The sequence below is a fragment of the Phalangium opilio genome, unplaced genomic scaffold (genome assembly GCF_054372755.1).
Source record: "Phalangium opilio isolate 3A_F unplaced genomic scaffold, DU_Popi_V2 ptg000042l_1, whole genome shotgun sequence".
Classification (NCBI taxonomy): domain Eukaryota; kingdom Metazoa; phylum Arthropoda; class Arachnida; order Opiliones; family Phalangiidae; genus Phalangium; species Phalangium opilio.
The window spans coordinates 10,067,611-10,080,685 of NW_028324166.1; the positions used below are offsets into that span (position 1 = coordinate 10,067,611).

The window sequence follows — 13,075 nt, forward strand, 5'->3', positions numbered from 1 at the left end:
TAATGAAACTGCCTAGGGATGAACCGGTACCGATACCATATCGGTATCGGCACCGATACTCAGGGTTTCCCGATAGTATCGGATCGGTTGGTTCGATACCGATACTAAACCGATACTCGTTTAAAATGAGTTTTATGTCGCTACATGACATTTTTAGGTGTTTTCGTAACATAATGATGGTGATAAAATCTCATTTCTATGAATTTCAATCGTGACGAGTTCGCATTTATATAAAAAGTACCTGAATTCAGTTTATCTAACAACTAATAAGTGAAAATCTTTCATAGTACGCGCCTGTAGGGATGAACCGATACCATATCGGTATCGATCGGCATCGGTTCATGTTGGTACCGGTATCGATCGGTATCGGGTTAAGCCTGGTATCGGCCATCTCTAATTAATACACTCTTTAAGGTTATGAAGCCTTGGCCTTAAAAATTACTTCAATTTGCTTAATATATTAACTTTTCCAACTTATTTGAATTTCTCAGTTAACGTATCGTAATTAAATTCCCAAAAGTGCCTACAAATGCTGTGGAATTGAATTGTGCGAATTTCTTCAATCAACCTTAGCAAAGGTGGATAGTACTTTATAATATCCACAATTTTAAGGAACTTTTCCATTTTCCCTTTATTAAAAGTTAAGTTTTATCTTCTACATTTGATAACATCAATGAATTATAATCATATCGCCATATAATTCATCTTAAAAATTAAAACTTGCAAAAACGTTAACGATTTGTCAAGAATTAACGCTTGGCGCGTCACAGTCGTAAAATAGTTTGATGACGTACAGTATCTAAACCCTCCTCAGTTCCGATTGGCTGCCAAAGAAAGGGGATGAGGGGATGACATTTTGCTCCACAGATTTCATGGCGTGTACAGCTAAAGCTAAGGATGGTCCCAGCTTCTGGACTTCTTATTGTTATCTATGTGCTTCTGGTATCATCAATAATTTGAATTTCTTACAAATGTGAAAACTCCAAGACTTTGTACCAAGTTTTGTTGATAAAAAATACAACCTATAGGAGCTGAAACCATTCTTAAAACCACGTTACCGAATGACTTTAAAATGGAATTTAACCATTTTCTAGTCGTTAATTTTTTCTTTTTAGACTAAAAACAAGAATAACAAAAAGCAGCATGTCAATAACAGTGTCAAGTTTTTTACGCTTTTATGAGCCTAGATGTTTATTAAGTATACTTTTCATTGATTTTTTGTTTTACGTGTTATTAGCCTAGTTTTATTTGATACTTAAAACTGTATGATGTTGACCGAAATTTCATATGCACTTTGGCTCTAGGATTAAGTGCAATCCATTTCACGATCGTTAAACATGTTACAAAGATATGGATTTAACCAGAGAGAATTTATAATAGGGAGTGGAATCTCTTGCCCTTGACAGTGCTAAATACAATGTAGCTCAAACAAGTAGGTTGCGAGGCTAAAACTGACCAGGTAAATTTCCGGTCACATGACTCTCCTTTAATTTTAAAGTTTGCCCTCAATCACTGTTGGTTGTACAATTACCCAATAAGGGTTCGCGATTTCGAGTGCGACTGGCGCCATTTGGAGTTATTTTAAGTCAGACGTTTCCCTTTCACTAAAAAGGTAGTGTCCATCTCCCCTAGACCCTCCCGCAACATTCTAGACCCACCCTAGAGGGAGGGGCCACAAAAACCAGTACCGGAAATAGACCTGGCCAGTTTTGTTGATCACATGATTTTTGAGCTACATATTATTCCTCAGTTTCCACTCCCTATGATAAATTCTCTCTGATTTAACCAGACTGTTGCTAACCTAAATGTACTCGCAAAGATTTAACACGTTGTTCAATAAAACTGCGAGGAGTTTGGGAAATTTGGAGTTGACAATCAGTGTAGGTTAGTGATTTCATAGTAAAAGCAGTTTTTTTCTTGGTGATTTTTTAATAGCTTTGAAATTTGTTAAATCAAAAACGTTAACTCTTTTTTACTATAAGTAGACCCACAAACACGAAAACAGCAGAGCCCCTAATAGTTTCTTAAATAATATCAACTAAAATTAAAAAGGCTTCGTAAAACCACTATCAACAACGTCATCGCTCAGAAACAAACTATGATTAAGAAATATGGGAAATTTATACAACCACGAGAAGTTCAAATACTTATGCTAATTTATGTGTTAACTGATGAATAAAGTTACGGGCAATCGAATGCAATCAATGTACGAGTGGACAGAATATTCATTGGAATTCTGATCACAAATTATTATCTGAATATGAAGTTTCACATTGAAGAGAGACAATATATTATCGATTATTTAAGAGCTAGGTACGTTTGATGGTGAAAAACTATTTACAAATTAATCTTTTAAATAAAAACTTAATATTTTCAATTAGGAACTTCATTTGTATATGCGGATGCCTTTTCAGGGATAGAGTCTATAAATTCGTTGTATATAATTTCAATAAAATTTTGTGATTTAGGAGGCTTGGTTTGCACCAAAGTTTTTCTTAAAAACTGAGTTTTGAGTTGAAATTTTGGTATAAAACAAGCCTCAAAAGGTTTAAACTCGTTTTCATATAAGCGATATTATACTAAGCTCAAAAATATCTGCTTAGGAAAAGTCTGACTTGGCAAATAAGTTAATCCTTAATAAGACTGAGACATGCAGAGGTTTAACAGTAAAAGAGTATGCCAATCTGTCGGACAACGTAAGTACAAAGCAAGAAAAAATTTAAATTTCCGAATCGAAAATTCTACTGTTTTCTATTTAAAAGTGTATACAATATTTGTTCAGATTTTGCACATTGACAGATTAGCTCTTGCTCTTGGCAAAGTTTTGGAAAACCGGTTTTTGAAAACTCGAATAAGTGAGCCAATTTTCTTTGATTATGAGGAAGCCATCATTATTTCTAATCCACTAATAAAAGAAACCACAAGTCTACAGTTCTTAATGATAGACTGGAAAGTTAGTAAAATTTACACTTTTTCTTTAACGAGTTAAAAGTAAAAAATATTGAAGGTCATGCTTTAAAAGTAAAGGTAACGATTAGTATAAATTCTACGTATCATGGATTTCCCACTAGGCCAAAAAGCTGGCAATTAAATATGCGTTACACACGCGGAGGGGAGGTGCTTCTAAAAGTAGTCGAAAGTAGCTAGGTCTTGGGAAAAAAGGAACTATAGCTCTGCAGAGAATCCTAAGTGGTAAGGTTTTCAATTTCACCAATGCCCAAAGAGAGAAAATACGAATTTCTCTCTTCCTCACAAGGTTTGGGGGGTTGTAAGTCCTATTTATTGCTCTGTTGACCGGGTGCCTAAGCGAAATGACCTGTGGAAGGTGAGATGTGGGAATCCATAAGTCGTTAGTACATATCCACGGTAAAACGGCTCACCCTGTTTTTGGTGCATCTTCTTTCAGTGTGTCTCAAAAAACAACGATATCTTTTAATAGTGAAATTTCAAACGTAAATGGAGAACTTTAAATTGGCTAAGTAGAACGTCACCCCCTCTTAAATCTTGCCGCAGTTGGCAGCCAAATTGGTGGATTCCAGCTATCCTCTCGCATTCAACCCTCCAAATTATCTCACGAATTTTAGCTCCACCCCAACTGAGAGCTTTCAATAGGAATGTTATATGAAAAGAATGACATTTCTATAAAGCTATTTAATTATTAGCTTATATCACTGAAATGAAAAAAAAAAAAAATGTTTAGATTAATTCGCTATTTTGAGTGCTTTCCAAAAACATCATTTCGTAACAAAGTTTTGATGGTTGGGGACACCATGGATCTGTATCATAAGGATACAGGTTCCATGGGGATACTCCGATTCGTCGTTAGAATTTTTTCTTCACTGCGTTTTTCTAACAAATTTGGTATTTTTTGATGAAAAAGTGTTACAATACATCAAGTTTTAATTGAAACAGGCAGGTATTCTTCTGCTCTGCGCAATTTTTCTCTTTTGTTTCTTGCTGTGGAAAACCAAGGATAAGCGTGACTACAAAAAGAGAAGAACATTTCACTTTTCCGAAATGACTCTGTTGCTATTGGAAATTCTTTCCACGTTTTTTGCAAAATGTAATAATTAATATTAAATGAATAATTTATCTAATTTTCATAGTTTTAACACCGCTTAATATGACAATATGGATTTGTAGCTTTCAGCAGACTTTCTAAGAACCTTCCTTGGATAATTTTCTGCGGTTCTTGGCTACTCGGAACTCTTCTTTTGAGCTTTGAAATGTCTGGACACATGAAAACAGATTTCACTCTTAAGGAATATTTGGCAGTTGATAGCTTAAATGATATTTTAAACATGACGACTAAACGGATATATCTGAGTTTTCATAATTACTTCGCTGAGTCACTATTTTTTTGCAACTCTGAATTACCAGTGAGACAAAATATAAACAACCCAGGATAATTTAAAATGTGATTTATTGTTTCATGTTCCAGCCGTCCGACGCGTACAAATATTTAGATCCGGAAATGAGAATCTGCAAGTTGAACATAATGGTGGAGGACGCTATTGAAGTGTACAACTGCAAATACGATCCACCCATTCAGAATAAGGCGTGGTTCGGCTTAACTACCAAGGATGAACTGCATGATTTGATGAAGAGAGAATACTATTGCCACAGAAAACACAAGTTGGAATTTTACATTGGAGAACACAGTTACAGGAGAGAATATTTTTTCATTTACATCAAGTCCTTCCGTGTTAGGCAGGATATCAAGGAAATTGTCATCAGATCGTAAGTGCTTTTCAGACAGATGTTACATCAGTATCTTATTAATAAAAACTGTCTTTGCAGACAAAGACTTGAAAAAGTAAGAGATAAGTTTATAAAATAATTGCCTGAAGTAACAGATATTAAAATTTTGACTTTTGATGACATGATTATAAAACATTTAATATATGAAAAAAATTCTTATCTTAGTTTTTTTCACCAAAATACCTTTAGTAAAAATATTTTATTATGAAATATCTGCATCGTTTTAAAAACACATGTGCATTTTACTTAAAAATATACAGTTGGGTTTGAGTATTCGGTTCTTAAAGGAGAATGAAATGTACTAAAAATCGTTGATAGCTGATAAAATTAATTTAGTATGAAGACCTAACAAAACGTGTTCGTTAATTTTAAGTTTTCGAAGTACCAAACATGAACGTGTTGTACAGCTCTCAAAAGATCACGATCAAGGTACAGATCTTTTCGAATTTAAAAACTATATCACAGTCAAACGGCCTATGTTATATTCCGCTTCGCAATATTTTCAATATTAAAATATCAAAAATTAAATTCATCAAGTTAAATTTTTCAGACATCCGAGTAATTGAACTTCTTAAAAGCAGTTATTAATAAATAAAAAAAAACACTGGTATAAAGCTAGTATCCATAATCCCTTAAAATATTCTTGGAAATGCCATTTTTTCTAGAATTATTATTAAGAGCAAAATACTTGTTTAAATAATGTTTAAAAAGATTTTCGCCAAATTAAATTTTGGTGAAAAAAAAACTAAGATAAGAATTTTTTTCAAATATTAAATGTTTTATAATCATGTCTTCAAAAGTCAAAATTTTTATATCTTTTACTTCAGGCAATTAATTTATAAACTTATCTCTTGTTTTTTCAAGTCTTTGTCTGCAAAGACAGTTTTTATTAATATCTGGGACTTCAGTCTTAATATTAATTAAAGTTGTTTAGAACTAACGTTTTATACCTTAGGAGAGAAAAGCAGGAGCTCCTTTTAAGGGTTTTGCGTGTCCATTGTTTAAAATTTCATTCTGACTGGTTGACATGATCGCTAACCTAGTTCAATCAACCTTTATCGCTAACCTAGTTAAATCACCCTTGATCGCTAACCTAGTTCAATTAACCTTGATCGTAAACCTAGTTCAATTAACCTTGATCGCTACCCTAGTTCAATTACCCTTGATCGCTAACCTAGTTCAATGGCCCTTGATCGCTAAACTAGTTCAATTAACCTTGATCGCTAACCTAGTTCAATTAACCTCTATGACTAACCTAGTTCAATTAACCTCTATGACTAACCTAGTTCAATTAACCTTGATCGCTAACCTAGTTCAATTAACCTCTATGACTAACCTAGTTCAATTAACCTCTATGACTAACCTAGTTCAATTAACCTTGATCGCTAACCTAGTTCAATCACCCTTGATCGCCAACCTAGTTTAATCACCCTCGATCGCTAACCTAGTATAATCGTCTATAAAGGCGGTATAATTGGAGTGAAACAACTACCTAACCCATACCACTAAAAAGTCGTATGTTGCACAGTTTTGGGGTAAACAACGCTATTTAGAGTATGTAATTAAAATTAAGAAAAACAATACTTCAACTTAATTGTTTTTAATGAAACTTCAAAAGGCACCAGTTTAATGTTCAACCTTTCATTTAAAACCATTTTCAGACCTATCGAATAAATAGTCTTCAAAAATGGTCGAGTAGCTTTGGCCATCACAGCAAACATTTCCCATGCACTTCCTATGGGAAAATTTCCCTTTTTTTGCCAAAATGACTGAATCATTTTATGGAAATGAAAACCACCCTTAGCAACTTTTTTTTTGTAAAATACACTAATTAATGGATCTCTTTGAAATTTTAACCACATATTAAGGGCCTGGATTGTAGATCCGTGGAATTTTTTCAAAACAGTAAACATAATACGAAAGAAGTTACATCCAAACAAAAAACCCTCCTTATACATTAAAGTCAGTATGAAGTCTTATCTAAGAGAGCAACCGCTCTCATAGAATAAGCCGCACCGAAGTTCAAATTAGAAGCCTTTCCAGATTGCCATGAATATTTCTAAAACTGGCTCGCTAACCGCTCCTCTAGATACAGAAAGCGTTAAACAGTATTTTTATTTTAACATTCAAAGGGTTATGAATATTATGGAGCGCAACTTTATCCACTATAAATCAATACCGAAGAAAATCATTTATGAGATGTCAAAATGGAGAAGACCTCCGGAAGATTTGTCATCTTTGAAAATCAAAGTTGTCAGTGGGTCTCTATTCTTGTGGATAATTGGTCTTTCTATTTCAACAATCGTATTCATCGGAGAAATGTTTTCTTTCAACAAAAACTATGGGAAACAGGGGACATTCAAACCTACATTTTTCTATCCCGGTCAAATAGAGTGAATGCGTTAAAATAATACTGGATACTAAAACGGAGATTGATAGCACATTAGAGCAAATCTCACAAAAGGAAAAATCTATCATACTATATCCCTTTAATAGCAGCAAAAGAACCCGGTGTTTAACATCAGAACATTTTTGTGTTTCCCTTAATTGGTATTATAATGAAAATTGTAGAGTGAAAATTTAGGAAAAGACCAACGGTTAATTTTAATAAATTACATTTCTCATCTGAGAATTATTTAAAAATAATATTTGTCTCAATTATCAGTATAGCCTAATATCTAATGAACTCTTTCGAAGTACTTTTTTTTACATTATCCATATTATTTTAACGCATTGCGTCCCGGGTTTAATTTTTTTATATCATTCAAGCAAGGCTAAATTATCGTTAAGTGCTGACGAGACGACGCCCGTCACACAGGGTGTTTATGATAAGTATATAATGAATTGAAGGGTGTGATTTTGGATCAGACTAAGTAGAAACTGTCAAAGAACATGGGCTCTAAAATCACTACAGGCCCCCAAAAAATTGAACTCTAAAACATGAGGACTAAAGCGTATCAGAATGCACATCTTGTTATGACAATTTCAAAATCTTCTAACCTAAGAACTCAGTATTTCTCTAGCAGAAGTGTCCTGTACGCACCAAACCTGGTAAAGGAAAAGTAGTGTAATAGCTCAATTTCGTTCAGAAGTTATAGGGAAACGTAATATGATCCATTTATGGCTTTAGTATGCTCATAAGTTTATCATGCCTCTAAGTAGAGAAATGGCTGCTACTCCTATGGCAACAGTGTTTGTCTTGCTTCGTTTAATGAAACCCTGTACTCTCTCCGTATCATTTACCACCTCAACTTCAATACAAAATTGTACGGCCTAGCCTAGGTACTAAGCCTCCGTACCTCAGTCTGTAAGGCGTTGTACTCTGGTGCCTGTTGGGATGCAGAAGTCGCGGGTTCAGTTCCCGGTCGCGCCAGAAATTTAATTCTTCAATATTGAAAAATTTACAGGACCTCGTATAGATGTCGCTGAAGTTTCTTTTTCTAGCGGGAAGTTTGAAATGAAAGTAACTTTATTTATGTTAGATTCTCTCAGGTTATACCAAAGGTTGGGGGCAGAAAGGAGGGGAATTCTTGGGGAAAAGGAAGGGGGAGAAGATGCCCAGCCGTAAGAGAACGGAACAATGCTTTCGCGATCTAAAGACCGCAAAAGCAAAAAATACAACCTAGGAGCTGAAACCATTCTTAAAACCACGTTGCCGAATGACTATAAAATGGAATTTAACCATTCTCTAGACTTTAATAACAAGAATAACAAAAAACCAACCTGTTAATAACATTGTCAAGTTTTTTTACGGTTTTATGAGCCTAGATGTTTATTAAGTATACTGTTCATTGATTTTTGTTTTACATGATATAAGCACTTGTTGGCCTAGTTTTATTTGATACTTAAAACAGTATGATATTGATCGAACTTTCATATGCAATTTGGCTCTAGGATTAAAGGCTATCCATTTCATGATCGTTAAACGTGTTACAAAGATATGGATTTAACTAGACTGTTGCTAACCTAAATGTACTCGCAAATATTTAACAAGTTGTCCAATAAAATTGCGAGGAGTTTGGGAAATTTGGAGTTGACAAGCAATGTGTAGGTTAGTGATTTCATAGTAAAAGCAGTTTTTTTTCTAAGTGATTTTTTAATAGCTTTGAAATTTGTTAAATCAAAAACGTTAACTCTTTTGTACTATAAGTAGACTACTACCCACAAACACGAAAACAATAGAGCCCTAATAGTTGCTTAAATATTACCAGATCTAAAGATTTACATGAAAACATACTTTACAGATTTAGATGAAAACAAGTTTCTAAATATTTTATATACAGTCTATTTTACATCATTAGTAATAACAAAGTGGCCGTTCTGCGTAATGTATTTCTGTAGCTGCAACTGCAACCTTTGCAACGGCTGCAGTGTAAATCTATATCGTGTTCTTGTCGAACTTGTTTGACTGCCGGCCACAATTTAAAACCCCTGTGTCTACCCTTTTCTTTTCCTATTTCACTATTTTGAATTTCGTTAAGGTTATGCAACAAATATAAACTCTTAAATGAATAAATGATATGAAGGTTTGGTTAGCATATACCAACTAAATTCAGAGACTAAAATAAATATATTAGGTCCTGTCTTTGCTTGATAGATTTAGAGCTCGGCATTTGCTATCCATTATCCACAAATTAGTGGATAACCGATTATTTATAAACAAAGTTGTGGATGATTTAACGTGTAAGTTCTGTGGATAATTTTTGAGTATGGTTTAAGATAAAATAACGTGGATAATGGATGGATAATGCCGAGCTCTAGATAGATTGGTAGTGTTTCCCTTAATTGGTATTATTATGAAAATTGTTGAGCTCAAATTTAAGTAAAGATAAACGGTTGTCTTCATTAAATGTTTCAGCTGAGAATTATTTAAAAAAACATTTGTCTCAATTATCAATAAAGCCTTATATCTAATGAACTCTTTCAAAGTACAGTTTATTTTACATTATCCATTTTTACATCTCCGAGTGACGTAGTCCCGGAGAGGTATTACACCGGCCGTGTCTGTCTGTCTGTCAGACCCCACGTGACCGCGTTCGCAGTTAACAAATCGGAGCAAACAAATACCCAATTTCCGGAAAGCGTTCGCGGTTCACGGAAATTTGGCCATTCATCTGCCAACACCAGTCTTTACTAACTAGCTTCTAAGGACCACAATCTGCTAGTCTTTGTCCATCCCACATGGACACTAGCCTGTACTTGCTGGCTCGTAAGCACCACCATCTTCTTTTCTTCGTCAATCCCACATTGACACCAGTTTCTATGCACCACCATCTTCAGGTCTTTGTCCATTCCACATGAACGCCAGTCAGTACATTCTGGCTTCTTTTGCTTCGTCATCGTTTGGTTTCAAGTAGAGATGGCCGATACCAGGCTTAACCCGATACCGATCGATACCGGTACCAACATGAACCGATACCGATCGATACCGATATGGTATCGGTTCATCCCTACAGGCGCGTACTAAGAAAGATTTTCACTTATTAGTTGTTAGAAAAACTGAATTCAGGTACTTTTTATATAAATGCGAACTCGTCAAGATTGAAATTCATAGAAATTATCACCATCATTATGTTACGAAAACACCTAAAAATGTAATGTAGCGACATAAAACTCATTTTAAACGAGTATCGGTTTAGTATCGGTATCGAACCAACCGATCCGATACTATCGGGAAACCCTGAGTATCGGTGCCGATACCGATATGGTATCGGTACCGGTTCATCCCTAGTTTCAAGATATACGCGGCGATCGGATAGGGTTACGAGAAACGTCTAGCCTCCCAATGGCAGGGCTTCCACCATTGGTTCACGCGAATGCGTTTTTATCTATTATTATAATGGAAACGAATCGTATATATATATCCCAAAATTTGAAAAAAAGCGGGCAAGAGGGGTACCCTTCACTTTAAACGTCAATATTAGCAAAGTTTCGAAAGATAATAGGATTATTTATTTAAGATAAACTTATTTCTTTGAAGTAACACAAGTGAGAGTTTATATAGAATGAGTAATGAAGATTGCATCCGAATCGAAACACTACACGCATATCAAAGTGAATATAAAGCGAGTAGGATGATAAGATCTCTTCCAAAACGATAACATTTCCTTTTTGCAGAATATTAAATGGAAATATTTTAAATATTTTTCGGCATTACGATTCTTTTAGTAGTTGTGTAGCTATAAAGCTCTGTTTCATCTCAATATTCCAAGAACATCTTCTGATATTAACATTTCAAATTTAGTGTTTACTTTTTAATTCAGCTTTACTACATTTATGTATAGTGTAAATGCAACTTTTAATTTCACTACACAATATGGATTTCAATACTTCGTCTCTCTGTAAGTGTTGAAGCGATTGAGTCAATGAAACAAGATACCCTAGAATTGAACTAGAATTGACCTTGTTTCGTGTCCTCTTACAAGAGGCGTTAACGGTTCAGAGTGAGCCGAAAGTTAAATACACACTTAAGTGATAGATATTAAGTCTTCATTAGACTTATGAGAATACACCCGGAAATGTTAAACGATTAAAACTTTACAAATGGCCTTCGCGATATCCCGCCAATTTGAGCTACGTATTTCCGGTTTTCTCATTGGCTGGTGGACCCGTGGACGAAGTAATACTGAAGAACCAATGGCAGCCCATTACTGCACCCATTACTAAGCGACAAAACAACCAATGTAAAGCTTACAGCTCCAAAATGGAGGGGGTTATGAACATCTTTTGATATTATCATTTCAAATTTGGTGTTTACTTTTTTAATTCAGCTTTACTACATTTATATATAGTGTAAACGCAACTTTTAATTTTTCTACATAAAATAGATTATAATTAAGCATGGGCGAATACTCGAGTAACACGAATAACTCGATCGAATATCGAGACGAATAACCGTCTCGATATTCGATAAGCCCCATTTCGGGTATTCGAACGAATATCAAATAGTGAATTTTACTATTCGGGCCTACTATTCGTTAAATATTCGACTAACTATTCGTTAAATATTCGACTAACTATTCGTTAAATATTCGATTAACTATTCGAGAAAACAAAAATATCAACCCGAAAAATGTTTTAAAAAAGTAATGGCAGTTACACTTTTTAATGTATAAGTTTCTATGGGAAAATAGGCCCGCCAATTTGAGCTACGTATTTCCGGTTTTTCTCATTGGCTGGTGGACCCATGGACGAAGTTAGACTGAAGAACCAATGGCAGCCCATTACTGCCCCCATTACTAAGCGACTAAACAACCAATGGCAGCCCATTACTGGCCCCTTTACTAAGCGACTAAATAACCAATGTAAAGCTTACTTCCCCCTTTTCAGCCCCAAAATGGAGGGGGTTATGAAAATGCGGAGTCAAATCCCGGAAAACGCTAGCGCCATCTAGACAAAATAAGACTTTAGCTGCTTCCCTCGTTAGAACGTTGATTCCCCCACTATTGGGTTTGCTACTATCTGCCGCTAGAAGGCGAATTAACAAGTATTTTTCTACTTTCTCCCTCTGCCATACGTCCTTCAGTATTGGTTCGAACATGGTGGATCTGTGTTTGGAAAGTAAATTCGTCTCGACTCGGAGAGGTTTATTTTTATTTTAATTCATTGCGTCCCGGGTTTAATTTTTTGTATCAATCAAGCAAGGCTAAATTATCCTTAAGTGCTGACGACGCCCGCACTTTTCGTAAATAGCCTATCGAATTTGTTGGGTTTCAGTTGAATTAAAAGTTTAGAAAGCATAAATAACAACCAGATTTATTCGGCAATATATTAGCTTCTTTTAGCTCCTTTATATTTTAACCACCAACCAAACTTTCATTTTAAATCCAATAATATTTCAAGAATTTATTGAAATTCTTTAGTTCTATATTATTAAAAGAAAATTAAAGAATTACAAAAACCGGATAGTCAAATTCTAGGTATCTAAATTTATAAAATGAACTACTTTTCAAACAGAAAATTAGGAAAGGAATTTGGGTTGAGAGTAACCCTTAAAGAAATGTTTGAGCTAAACATCAAACCGACGTTATTATGGGCCATATTACCAAAAACTCTTTCAAATTGGCAATCTTGGATAAACTTTGTGATATTAAGGGTAGCCCTGACTCTATATTGTGTTTAAGAACCTCTTAAGCTAAATATCAAACGTACGTAGGTCGATATTTCCAAAATACTCTTTGAAATTGAAAATCTCGGATCGTCACTGGGAAGTTTTAATTGTATCCGTGCTCTATGTTGTGTAAAATTGATATTTTTGGCCCTATTTGTGTATTTTTAAGGACTGGTGAAATTTAATAAACGTTAGTAAAAATTT

The 13,075-nt window shown here is 34.6% G+C and overlaps 1 protein-coding gene across 1 annotated transcript; it reads left to right on the plus strand.

The window, feature by feature from the left end:
- Positions 1 to 92: 92 nt before the first annotated feature.
- On the plus strand, positions 93 to 4,384 carry LOC149679071 (uncharacterized). The gene is made up of 6 exons (XM_089836890.1): positions 93 to 2,313; positions 2,382 to 2,436; positions 2,604 to 2,696; positions 2,783 to 3,325; positions 3,407 to 4,063; positions 4,144 to 4,384. The coding sequence occupies exons 1-4, from the start codon at positions 2,261 to 2,263 to the stop codon at positions 2,987 to 2,989; spliced, it is 408 nt and encodes a 135-aa protein (XP_089693016.1). The 5' UTR covers positions 93 to 2,260; the 3' UTR covers positions 2,990 to 3,325; positions 3,407 to 4,063; positions 4,144 to 4,384.
- Positions 4,385 to 13,075: the final 8,691 nt, after the last annotated feature.

Excerpts from the sequence above, each read along its gene's own strand:
- LOC149679071 (XM_089836890.1), top strand. The coding sequence starts at position 2,261 with ATGAAGTTTCACATTGAAGAGAGACAATATATTATCGATTATTTAAGA. Across the intron at positions 2,314-2,381 it reads ATCGATTATTTAAGAGCTAG|GAACTTCATTTGTATATGCG; the intron begins GTACGTTTGATG and ends ATTTTCAATTAG. Across the intron at positions 2,697-2,782 it reads ATGCCAATCTGTCGGACAAC|ATTTTGCACATTGACAGATT; the intron begins GTAAGTACAAAG and ends ATATTTGTTCAG.